We start from the raw sequence: 13237 nt of genomic DNA, 5'->3' as shown, positions 1-13237 counted from the left end.
TTTATCTTCAGCAACATACACGTAAGGAAGCTCCGGATAAATGTGACTGGAAAACAATTCTGAAGGAAGTAGCAGTGTGCCTAGTGACAAAATCCAGCCACATGCAAAACTGATGACATCCAGGAGCATTTTAGCATTCTCAGATTCTTCCAGATCTTTCTTTAGAAGCCAAAAGCATCTGAGCCCAACACATTTTCACCTAAGCACTTTGTTAGGGTGATTTCATACACCGCAAAATCATCTGAAATGACATGCCAAAGCCTTTCATTCAACACATGTTAAAACAAAAGGATTATAAATCTATGGACCCATCATCCTGGTTAAAGTTAAGTAAGATTTTTTCTCCTGCCCAAACAGATAAATTCAGATGATTACAGTGGAAATTGTATCAACACAAATAACCTCGGAGACAATTAATGCCACTCACTTCAGTTTTCTCCTGAACAGCAAATCAAGAAAAGCAAATAAATAAAATCTGGTTTCCTAAGCAATTTTATCCAAAAGAAAGCCTATTCTACTTGGATTCTCTTGGGGAAAATAGGTCGTTAAAGGGTAACGTTAGACACATTTTTCTTCACAAACAGCAACTGTGCCATCTGGTGGCCCTCTGTCACAACTGACACACCTAATCACACTGGTTTGCAGTGCTGCTCCCCCAGTGCTCTTCCAGCACAGAGCTCCAGTTTCTATCATAATTTCAAAAACACAGAATTACAAATATTTAACGTGTGGGGCAGTAAAACACTACTCGTACACTTGTGCTCCAAGACAAAAACCTCACCTAAATCAAGCACATCAGTGAGAACAGCAGGGGAAGTTCTGCAAATACGGAAAAGCCAGAACCAAACATGGCTCAACTAGAACAACGCTGTTAGCTTAAAATACTAATTTAAAACACACTGAAATATCTACGAATTCTGATGCAAATACGTGCTCAAGTTTATCTTTTAGGTCAACTTCATTCACTTTATCAAAAAAATGTACCAAGAGCGATGTTTTGAGTCACTGGAATGAATTCTGATAACATTTTATATCACGTAAAATTCTCGCTACTGATTTTACACTGGAAGATTAGCCAGTCATCCAGATATTCAAATTTATGCACAAAAATGAACAAACATTTACAAGAGGCTACGAATAATTCCAGTATTATGTATAAACAGTTTATTTTACATTCTTTTCTTTCAATATATTTTCCCAAGAAAGCTCACTTAATTGGAATTATGAACAAAACCAGAAAAAGGCATTATCGTAACCTTAATTGAGGGATCCTGGCAGTTAATTTCTATACGCTGACGTTTCAGAGCAGGCTCTACATCATCATCTGTCACTTCATGATTCTCCAACACAACTGCAAAGAAAAATAAACATTCCCATGGTTTATAACACAAGAGGACAAGGCCCAAATTGAAAATACATTAAATGGATAAACCATAAAAAATATAAAAGGTATTTAATTAACAACATACTGTATGAATCCTTTAGCACTTACTTAGGTTTTCTCTTAAATATACAACAGTGGTTTACTACTCAAAAAACATTTATCCAAAACTAAGATTGTTTCAAATGCACTGAGGATGCAACACTCAGGCTCTACTTTGGAATTTTTTATTAGGAACTTGCCACAAGGTAGCAGAATTGCCACAGCTGTTCTGCTTCCACAGATTGTACAGGCTTCTGAACTCTCACATTAACACGAAACCGTAAAAAATACTCATGAATTTCTGTACAAAAGACAGGATTACCCCCACTACGCGGTGTAGCAGCGGGTCAGAATTTCAACAATGTATGAGAGAAACTATTTTACAAGTAAAACAGCAATCCATCATAGATGGGTGATAGCCCTCATTTGAGGGAAAGCCTAAAACACATATTTTGTCTGGACAAAAACAAAATATTGCAGGAGGCCATATTTCATTCAAAGTTTTTGGCATTAGCCTACTTCTGCACAAAAAAGCCCCAGGCAATAAAGCCTTTAAAAGAAAAGTAAAATAAAAAAAAAAAATCTGATCTAAAGGGTATTGAAGATATACAAGTCCAGTTATTGAAAACTTGGTGTGCAGTCTTAACAAGCAGCTCAGGAGAAAAAAAACACACACCTGGAACTGTTTTATATTTTTAAGAAAAGCTGAAGAGGGATTTCCACCTTGTTAGTGGGCAATACTGTAAATGATCCTTCTCACGCCATCACCACCGTCCCCACTGTACCTGGGTTGTCTGGAGTCAGGTCTTCAACAGCAATCTGAACAACATCTGCCAAGTCCTGTTCTGACATCATTCAGAACCAGGCAGCAACACCCAGTCAAACACCACTGCAGGCCACCAAGTAAGTAATTTTACGTGTCATGCAATCCTGAAAAACAGCAGGAAGAAGAGCGTTAAATACAGATAGGCTTGATATATCAATACTGCCTTTATTTTTTCATTTTTTCCTCTATAAAAGGAGATACAGTTGCTAACATAAGTGACCAGTCTACCAAACGATCCCCCCATGGTATCAACTGCTCCTTTCTTTAGTAGCCTCACCAAAGAGCCAAGGACTGATCGACCCGCATCACCTCTCCTTGCTGATCCACCTTTCTGCATTTTCTCAATGGATAAAGAGAATATTTAGCTTCAGAGATTTGGCAGTTCATTGGTATAAAATACAAAATAAAACGTTTTCTTTTATTTTTTTTTTTTTTTGTTTAGAAGTTTTAAGAGAACACAAGACCATTCCTAAATTGCAGGGGGTTGATTTTCAAAGTCTTACTTAGCTCTTGGAAGTGATCAGATGTCAGAATTTAGTCTTGATGTCACAAAAGCACATAAAGCTCCTGAGCTACATTTGCAATTACTGCATTCTGTACAGATCTTTACTCACAGTCGATCCTTACATGGATGAATTCAACAGGCCTCTGAAATCTTCAAAAACACCGTGAGAACACGGAGCTGCCTCTCAGCTAATTACAACTAGACGTGAAGCAAAATTTGCCATTTTTCCTTGGCTATTGAACTTGCCTGGTTTTTCTACAGCTCAATTCTGATGAAACTATTTTCAGAATATGGATCTGATATCTGATTTTAAAGCCAAAATATTTTTCAGCCCTGCTCCCCTGGAATTCTCTGTCAAGGTTATTTATTAGTATTTTAAGAGAGACCTTCAACCCGTAAAACTGAAATAAAATCACCGGAACCATTCATCTCTGTGCTTTCCCACAGTTTACAAAAGGATGGACAATGAATCCCAAGAGACCAGCCATTTTTTAACCTGAAGCAAAAAACACTAGAGAGAGAATTCGAGGTTTACCAATGGAAACGGTAATTCACCCCTTAACAGTGACATTAAATCAAATCCAACTTTGCACAAAGATTTTCTTCTTTCCCTCTTGCACCTGAGCAAGAGAAAGCCACAAAGCCAGACAGGTGGAGCACAAATTTTGTAAGAGAGCAACACAACCTACGGAAGGATGCTGAGATGGGCCGGAGGAAGCCCTGCGCGCGGTGAAAGCCCATCTCAAAAGGAGGACTCCCCACACATCCCAGTTGTTTACTCAAAATACCAGCACGGCCAACACTGAGTCATTTGAAATTCTGATCGTGGTGACAAACTCTTGGGACAGCACAGACCGTGGCAGCACGCCCGAAAAACCTGGCAATGCCTGAGTGCATATGGATGCCATTTTGGCAAATTGTATTTGCCATTTCTGAGAAATCCTGGTAAGCTGCCAGGCTTCACATCATAAGCCAGCTGTGTTTCTGTTTCATAATGTTACGTACTGCTGGCAGTGCTAACAACCCTGCCCTCAACTTGGAGGAAGACACTCGCCACTCCAAATACTAAAAAAGGACAAATCAGAACAAAAGGCAACTTTTAAAACTTTGTCTATTGATTCAAGGTTTCACCAATACGTCACGTATTGCATTTAAACCAGCTATAGCTATGAATATGTCAGTATTTTATAGAACATTCCAAAGGATCTGCAATGCTTTCATTTAAATCCACTTTACTTCATGTGATGCAGATATTTAGTCTTCCAAAATTCATTATAAAAAAATCACTGGAATTAATTAAACCTTTCTTAAACACAAACAAAATATAATTTCACACTTGTGACACCCGTCCTCCACCTCTCGTGGGTCAGTCTGAAAGCTTTCAACCTCACACCGGAAAAGAAGGACCAAAATTTCGTGTCACAGAGCCTTGAAACAAGGGCACAACCACCAAGCCACGACTGGCAGAACAGCTACTGCACACACACAGTGAGGTGTCTTCAGAACATTAGTATTTATTTCCATTTAAACACATTTTATTACGATTTCAGTAAGTCAGACCCAGCTCACGGGCAATTAGCCAACATCCCGAGGGAACACATTTTCACGTTCTCAACGAGCCGAACAAAATATACGTCTGCTGTCACCAGGAGTGAGCTCCTGTATCAAAACATAAGGGGAAAGTAAATAAATCCATTATTAACGCTGGATGTGTGGTTTAGGAAAGCAATACCCAAGTAAGCTACACTGGGCACTGCAACCACACAGCAGCTACCACGACTTGAACAAAATGCCCCTCTTCCAAATTCAGAATTTCAATTTACAACAGAAAATTGTAGCCATGGTCTAACCTTGCTTTCAGAAGCAAGGGTAAAAGCCCGATAAAATTGAACAGGATTACTGTTAGATTAGTTTGTCAGCTTTAAAAAGCCTCTGTCAACAAATTCAGAAAAACTTTGCCAATACAGTTTCCACATATTCTACTCAGCAAAGAATTTACCAGCATTTCCTCACGTAAAACACTTCTTTTCTTGAAATGTGCTATATGTTCCCAGCCTTCTCTCTTTACCTCCTTCCTTTCTTCTGGCTGAAACCACAGTCCCCATTAATCCTAAATTAAGTATATGTACATTGGCATGGAGAAGCCAATGCTGAAATACTACTTGGAACAAATATTAAGCTGTAGGAAAGAAATAATAACAGAAAGTCAGGAAGCCGAGGAGAAACTACAACAGGGTCATGGAACGTGCCCACTTTCTTCTCCCCAAGCAGCACGTGGCAGTTGGATCAGAGTAATATTTTACAGTCAGTTTGCCATTATCTGGGAGAGGGTACGAGGTCCAGACAATGGAAAACATCCCATTAGTGCTACAGGAAGCCTTGACCTGCCAAACTCAAACCGACTGCAGCTGAGCTGTTTGGGGGGATCTACACTTCTCCGGGGGCTGGAAGGGACTCCCTCAACTCCCACCCAGCGCAAAGACTGAAAAACAGGTTATGGTGCGTAGCAGGAGGATTTCCTCCCACCTTCACTCCCACTTCAGCCCTGAGTCTTCAAATCTGTTGCCTCCAACGTTTCCAACCCTTCGGACCTCTTGCAGCAGGTAGCCAGTTCGCAGATCAGCTGTTACTGTCCACCCTTTCCCCATCCCAGCGGGAATCCTTTCCTAAGGAACCCACCAGGAACCTATTCCTGTTGTATAAAGCAGCACAAACTAAAAATTGTCTCGTGTTTTAATCACAGTGACTAATGGAAATACTCATACATAGCAAACATACTGCACTAGTTCCTTCTTACCTCCCAAAGGAAAAACATTTTTCAAAATCTGAGAAAACAGCCCTAAGATTCCAAGACAGAACAAGCACCAGTGTGGAGTAACAGAATTAAATCGTCCAATAACAAATAGAGTCTATTTCATCACCCATTAAAACTTTAAAATATTAATTTTTCTATGTATGTATTATGAGTAGAAAATAAAGACGAACACTCCTCCCTGTTCCTGGCTTTTCATATCCAGAAAAAAAGCCAAAAAAGGGGCTCGAAAAGCCTCGAGCATTCCTACAACTGCTTGCTAGGAGGTGGCTCTAGTACGGGAACACTCAGAAAAACTAATCGGGGACAACTAAAGGTATAAATTTAAAGCAGATTAGATAAAGGGCACTAAATATGTCTGCCAATACTCTTACTCAGAACTGACACACTTAACACAGAATTAAAGTAGCCTTTGCTTAATTAAGTAAATTAATATTTGTAAGCAGCTAAATTAAATTCACCTGAATTCCAGTTTAGTTTTTACACACACAAGTTTAATGCAATTTAATTAATCTATTTTAAAACATTAATTCAGAGTAATTCTTCTGAGCAGTCCCTTGTAAACAAACCTATGTACTGAAATATCTGATGGCTTTACAAAGTCATCATCCAAAGTCGATAATCAAAAACATCCAAAACCTTGTTAACATATAAAAACAGGCACAAAACATAAATCTTCTCTCTCATACTGATTAGGGTAAACACTCTATTAAAAAAAAAAAAACAAACAAACAAAAAAAAAACCCACCAATTTCCAAAGCTCTAGTCTGCTAGACTAGTGTTTAATTGAACTTCTTATTTGAACTATTGATAAATGGATAGCTCCACAGTGCTATTGATAAATGACAAAACTTCTCTCATACTTCCATTTGAAAAAATTTACAACAAAAATTTACTTCTGATTGTGTAGAAAAAAAGCTGAAGGATGTCATTTTATTTCACCCGACCCAAAAGCTTCAAATGTTTTTCATTGCATTCCTCCTTTCAATTAATTAAGGCAAATTTTCAAATACGGCATTTATTTTACAAATACGTGTTCTTCTTTATAAACCCACTATTAGGCAATTGGCCCACTTTTCTGAGTGAACATCTACCAGGAATGGGACAAGCAAAGGTCCTTATCTTGCAAAGAGCTGGGATTTGCTGACACTTGGGAAAGTTTTCCAAACCAGCTGGACTACAAAGGTGAACATAACGGTGAGAATATATATTATACACGCACACAAGTGCATTAATCCTCTGTGAGGACAACCTTGTGCAGAAGTAAAATGACCTTATGCTGTCAAGGGATTATATTATAATACTCATTAACTCTACTGCTTTAGTTAAGCCAGTTCAACTTCCTCAAGTTCTTGTCCCTTCAGGGAAACAGCCCAGAAGGGCCACTGAGCTTTAAGTCTTTGTGCAGAAAATAATCCACACCAAGAACATCTTCGTGCAGTTCAGTTTAATCCACTCTGGAAGCAAATTATGCAAAACGGCTCTCCAAGTACGAAACAAAATCTTTCAGGCAAAGTCTTAATGAAGAACAAGCAGTGTGCTCAGGTTACAACCCTGGCTAACCTGGCAATGGATCTCACAGAATGGTTTGGGTTGGGAGGGACCTCAAAGATAATCCAGTTCCAACTCCCCTGCCATGGGCAGGGACACCTTCCACTGCACGAGGTTGCTCAAGGCCTCATCCAATCTGGCCTTGAACACTTCCAGGGATGGGGCAGCCACAACTTCTCTGGCAACCTGTGCCAGTGCCTCAGCACCCTCAGAAGGAAGAATTTCTTCCTTAGATCCCATCGAAATCTCCCCTCTTTCAGTTTAAAGCCATTGCCCCGTGTCCTGTCACCACACGCCCTTGTCCAAAGCCCCTCTCCAGTTTTCCTGTAGCCTCTTCAGGCACTGGAAGGTGCTGGAAGGTCTCCCTGGAGCCTTCTCTTCTCCAGGCTGAACAGCCCCAACTCTCTCAGCCTGTCTCTGTCATGTCCTCACAGAAACAATCCCTAGGAGCAGTTACCTGGAAAGAACAGGGAACGTTGGTACAATTTGATACAGGAAGCTATTCATGGGTATTACAGGGTTCAGAACCTGACAACGCTCTTCTGGTCTTGCTCTCTGACTTGGGATGTTTTTATAATCCCAAAGTCTGGCTTTTTCTCTAAGATAAAGTCCCTTTAGTTGGCAGCTGGAACAACACTAATTAATAATTCCCCAACAAGCCACATCAATGCAAGTGTTAATGCACTGTAGCAGATGAGGAATAACTAATAAAAAGCAAAAATTTAACTGTAAATACAGGAGCTACCAGCTTCCCTTATGCTCCAACTCTCTGAAGCTGCAGTCTATCAGAATATGAAGTTGAAAATTATTTTCCAGGGTAGGATGGATTAAAAAAAAAAAAAAACAGAATTTACACTTCTTTATTACTACTGAAAACTATAAAGGGGAAGATTCTAACACTCCTCAGAATCTGTTTAGCTTTCATCCTTATTCTCAATCCACCTTAAAACACAAGTAAAAACACTGTGTTTTAAGTAAATTTCACAGTAAAACTACAGAAGTATTTCAGTTTAACAATTCAAAAAAATTAGTGTGAGAATATACAGGTGTCTTTGGTTCAGCCAAAGATCAGAAAAAAAGCCCATCCTCTCAAAATAAGACAGAAATGTTCCTTATCTGTGAAAGCACGGACACTAACTATTAACATTCTGCAGACAGATACATAAAATAAATATCACTCTCAGAGATGTTATGCTGATGGACTCCAGTACAAGTTCTCAAAATACAGAGAGGAACAGAAAAAAGGCAACAGCTGCTCCAAGAATAAAGGCTCATGAAATTCCTTTGGAGCACATCATCTTGCAGGGAGGCAGACATCCTCAAATATTGCTCTGAAAGCTCATGTCATTGGTTTATTGTGTTGTTCCTAGAAGTATTCTGTTTTTTTTTTTCATTCCACCTGGTACAAGCAACTGTTTTGCTTGAACGTCTTTTTCTAGCTCTTCTAACACACTGCCACTGGCCATGATCCCAACACCATGTGCACAAACTAAACCAGAAACATCATGTCCTGCTTCCCAGTGTCCTTGTAGCAGCTTAACATGTCCTGGCAGGAGGCACAACAGTGCTGAGTGGTGGACACCAGCAATCCCAGCACAAACTCTCTGCAGACCTCGTACAAACACTCCTGTTGCTGCCATGTGCCGGCACCCACACTCCCACATCTTTGACAATTACTCCCAAGGGAGCTGGGAAGCACATGTTAACACCTACTACAACCACATTTCCAGGTGCTCTGAGACGCAAAAAAGTCTGAATTTAATTTTGCAGACATATAATCCCATTGCACTCAATGAGACTGCCCATATGGATTGGATATACCTAAGTCTTTGCAGATTCGGTGCCTGAAGGCAGAGGTCAGCTTTCTGCATCATGGTGTAATTATTCAGGTCATTAATGACACAGGTCATTAACGCCAGGCACAATTTGTAGGGTTGAAAACCAGAAGATACGGAACAAGAATTGCCCAGACAGCAAATGCAGTATGTAGAACCAGATGTCGTCGCGTTTATTGTTTTCATCCACTAGATGGAGAATCTTTATTGATAACAGCTCCAAAAAAAAACCTGCAAGTACTTCAATCCAAAGAACAAACTTCCAGAATTAGTTTGATATTATTTATATAAAAGTGTCTCCCAGCCTCAAAGAACTTCTACCCACGATTGGAATTTTTTTGAGATAGGTGCCACAGATATTCTTTGACCTTCGGCCAACTGTACCTTCATTTGAAATTGGAAGTTACAACTGTTTTTTTCCATAACCTCTTAATCCATTTTTCTGTGATACTTATCGACTTTAGGAATTTCAAACCACTGCCTAAGACAATCAGAATTAACTGGGGCAGACCTTAGATCTTTATGAGAACTATAACACTGATAAAAGTATTTTTCTTTTGTGTCTGAATAAACTCCAAAACATCCTGCAGATGTTGGGAAAAGATGTATTTTTGATGAGATTAGCAGCATGACTTGAATGCTTGCAGAGTGTCCTCCAAAATTAACGAAGGCAGCTCAATAATGTCAGGTTCAAAGCACAAAACATCACACCTAACTCACTGTGCCTATGTCTTTACACAGAGATGGTTGTACCCTTGGGCCTGTCTACACCAGGAACTACCCTCTGAAAGAACATTTGGTCCTGCAAATTTCCTATCCAGGAGTACTTTCACATAGAATCACAGAATGGTTTGGGTGGGAAGGGACCTCAAAGATCATCTAGTTCCAATTCCCATGGGCAGGGACACCCTCTACTACACCAGGTTGCTCAAAGCCTCATCCAACCTGGCCTTGACTGTTCCTAGCAAAATGACATTCCTGCTGAACAGGTAAAATCAAAACTAAAAACCACGCTATTGCAATTTCTAGTTGAAACACGAAGAAACAAGAAAAATTAATGGAAGAGAGACAGCTGCAGCCCGATTCATCCTCCTGTTGTTCTCAAGCAGAAAGCTCTTACCAGAACAATAATTACATGAGAAAGAGCAGAACTTTGTTTGAAGTTTAACACTGCAATGTAAGTGGATTATACCACAGTCGAAACACCATATTTAAATATTTATTTTCTCCTAGTCTCCATCACAAAACTCAAAGGACATTAAAACATTGTGCTGCTTCTAACATGAAAGAAACCACAGTGCTCTACAGACCTCAGCAACAACACCTCCAGTACAGCGTGTGCTACTGGTCCACCAAGGGGTCATTGCACACGCTATTCAGGGGTTCATTTTCCCATGTGGGAAAGAAAAAAAGAAAAAAAAAACCTTTCTCCCCCAAAAAACAAGGTGTGGTATCTGCCTGGCTCCTGAATAAAAGGTGTTATTTTAGAAAAGCTGGTATTATTCCTTCTGCAGGGCAAACAACGAGGAAAAAACAGTGATTTTTTAACACCTCATAGGGCCTTTACTGAGAAGTGATGAAGAGCCGAGGCGGGGGAGGAAGAGGGGAACTGTCTTTAGAAAGCGAATATTCCAGAAAATGCTGGCAACTGAAGTAACACCAGCTACAAAAGCAACTTACTGCTAACTCAGAGTGGGTGCCACCCCAAGCTCTGCACCACGCTGCAATTCTTTATGAGCACCAGGACAAAGCTCCAGCGCTGCTACTCCAGAGGTCTGCGGAGGCAGCTGAGAAAAGCTGTGAAGTCTTCTCCCAGCCCCAGGAATGAAACACGTGAGGAAGGGCACAAGCACACCAGCATTTTTCCAGGCCTTGGAGCAGAGAGTTCCAACCAGCCTCTTTTGCAGCACAGATCTGCGTTACGGTCACGAAACCCAAGTCACCCCGTGAAGGACCAAGGGAGCACGTTTTCCCCCAGCAAGGATGTGTAGACTGGAACAAGGTCTATCCCCAGATCTTTGCCCCTAAACTCGCTCATGAGAGAAGACTTTCCTCAATGGCACAGACTGGCAGAATGTTGAGAAATGTTAAATCTGATTTCCCGTGCAAAGTGGGCACCAAAAAGCTGAAAAGCTCTTTCGGGCTGCACATAACACATTTGTAGCTGCTTTCTAGCTAACACCACTGTGCCTTGGCCAGAAAGGCTTCCAGACACTTTCTGTACAACTACTGGCTCAACTCAAAAGGATTTTTTAAGGAATACACATATGAGAAGAACCACAGATCTAGACACCAGCTATTTAGTCAATACTTGAATCCTCTTTGGAAAGTGGGAAATAAACAGCATAACAAAAGGGGTGCAAGTAAAAATAACACTTCTAAAAAACTGGCAGATGCTACCAGGAGAGAGATGGAGGTGGAAAATTTTTTCAGTACTAAAACACGTGCTAAAACTTGCTGAATAAATGACAGCTTCTGAGTACTGACCACCTACATAATAATTTATACCTGATAAAAGCATTTGCACACATCTCTAATGTAGCTTAATTATTTCAATATTAAGTAGCTATCCCATAAGTTTCCTTCCTGCTTAATACTTTATTTTACCGTGCTACCATTTGATATTCGTGAAAATCTATGCAATCTATATTATTTTTTATTTCCTTTTGGCAAGAATGAAAGCATATAGTCAAGATTGCAAGATGGGAAATAAAGAGATCTTAAGGAAATTAACATAGTTTTCAACTTAAACTTCTGAAAGCTCAGTTTTTCATTATGTTGTCCAATCATTTCAGTATCACAAAGTAACTTTTCCCCCTCACAAAATAAAAAAATCTCTGTATTCAAGAAAACAGCTTAATGAATTAGTACCCCAGATGGTACTTTAAATGACCACTGAAATGGCAAGGCCATTAACTCAATGCAATTATTTAATAAGAAAAGTTTACCAAAGAACAAATTTTAGAGCAGATAAAATTTTCCATGAAGATTCCCTCTTTCAGAGACCTTCACAATCACGAAGCTTCAGTGGGAAAAGGCAGAGCAATATGCCATGAGATTTGCTGACTCCAGAGGAAGGCTATTAACCAATTTTGGCACCAACGACCACGTGGCAGAAGTTCCATTACCAGCTGAGCCTGTGATTCTTCAAACCTTCCAACAACATTTACTCCAGGTTTATAAAGAGACCTAGAAGAAAGGCTGAGTGAAGAATAAGCTAGGAACCATGCTATGCAGAAAAAAAACCTGACCTGAGTAAGACTTCTGTCTGATGAATTTAACTACTAAATTCCTAAAACACATCCTGTATTACTAACTCCATCAAAGCAAATATCACTTCACAGACCGAACACTGCAATTTAGTGTCAAAAGAAAATGATTACTTTTAAATACGTTGCTAAAAAGCATATGATAACTGGGGAGTAGTGGGGGTGAGATGGGGTGTTAAATGAGTTTCTTATTAGAAACTATCCAAAATGTGGAAAAAAAGGTAACATAATCTCATGTTTCCTAAGTAAAAGCATTAAAAGGGGAAAAAAAAAATTCTTTAAGTCATGGTAGATAGAACTGGACTTTTTAATTAATAAAAAATATATTCAGAACGCTTTTTAAGACTCTTGTTTAGCACACGCTTTTCATTGACACAAAGAACTAAACCAGAATGTTTCAGTACTAGAAAATATCTCCATTTCCCTTTGCTCACCACTTGGAGGTTCTGCCTGCAAACACAGCAGACACTCCGTGACCCGTGTGCACTACGACAAGCACCTGCCTCAGGTTCAAGGGGAATTTGTGCAAAATGCTCAATTCTTATGTGTTCTGCTTCCCTAAAACGAAATCCTTTGACAACAAAAGGAAATAATGTAAATTATAGCTTTTAATATATTTTTTTTTTTTTTTTGCCTAGCATGTGCACTGCTAATCTTTCACGCACTGGAAAAACCTTCTGATCCAGCAATTCCAGGAGGAACAAGGTCAGGCCCTAACGTTGGCACAGTCTTCTACTATCAAAAAGCATGATGGTCAACTTAAAGTATAAAAGTAATCTGCTTACTGAAAAGTCTTCTAATAGATTGACCTCCTGTAGCTATCTAGAAAAAGGAAACATTCAGGCTGCTGAAACAGACCTTAGCACTGCTTTAAAACACACGAGTAACACCTGTGGGTTTTCATTCTTACCAAAAATAAAATAAATAAAATAAAATAAAATAAAATAAAATAAAATAAAATAAAATAAAATAAAATAAAATAAAATAAAATAAAATAAAATAAAATAAAATAAAAT

General features: G+C 39.3%; 1 protein-coding gene across 2 annotated transcripts in view; it reads right to left on the bottom strand.

The window, feature by feature from the left end:
- BANP (BTG3 associated nuclear protein) overlaps nt 1-13237 on the bottom strand; it is a 154794-nt gene that overhangs the window by 138415 nt on the left and 3142 nt on the right. For both annotated transcript variants that reach the window (XM_086620753.1, XM_086620754.1), the window contains exons 2-3: nt 2209-2353; nt 1257-1351 (exon numbers count right to left, since the gene is read on the bottom strand). In XM_086620753.1, coding sequence (XP_086476879.1) covers nt 1257-1351; nt 2209-2278 — 165 coding nt within the window. In that variant the 5' untranslated portion in view covers nt 2279-2353. The remainder of the gene's footprint in view (nt 1-1256; nt 1352-2208; nt 2354-13237) is intronic.

The sequence above is a fragment of the Tauraco erythrolophus genome, chromosome 15 (assembly GCF_009769465.1).
Source record: "Tauraco erythrolophus isolate bTauEry1 chromosome 15, bTauEry1.pri, whole genome shotgun sequence".
Classification (NCBI taxonomy): domain Eukaryota; kingdom Metazoa; phylum Chordata; class Aves; order Musophagiformes; family Musophagidae; genus Tauraco; species Tauraco erythrolophus.
This window is presented reverse-complemented; position numbering and strand designations above follow the sequence as displayed.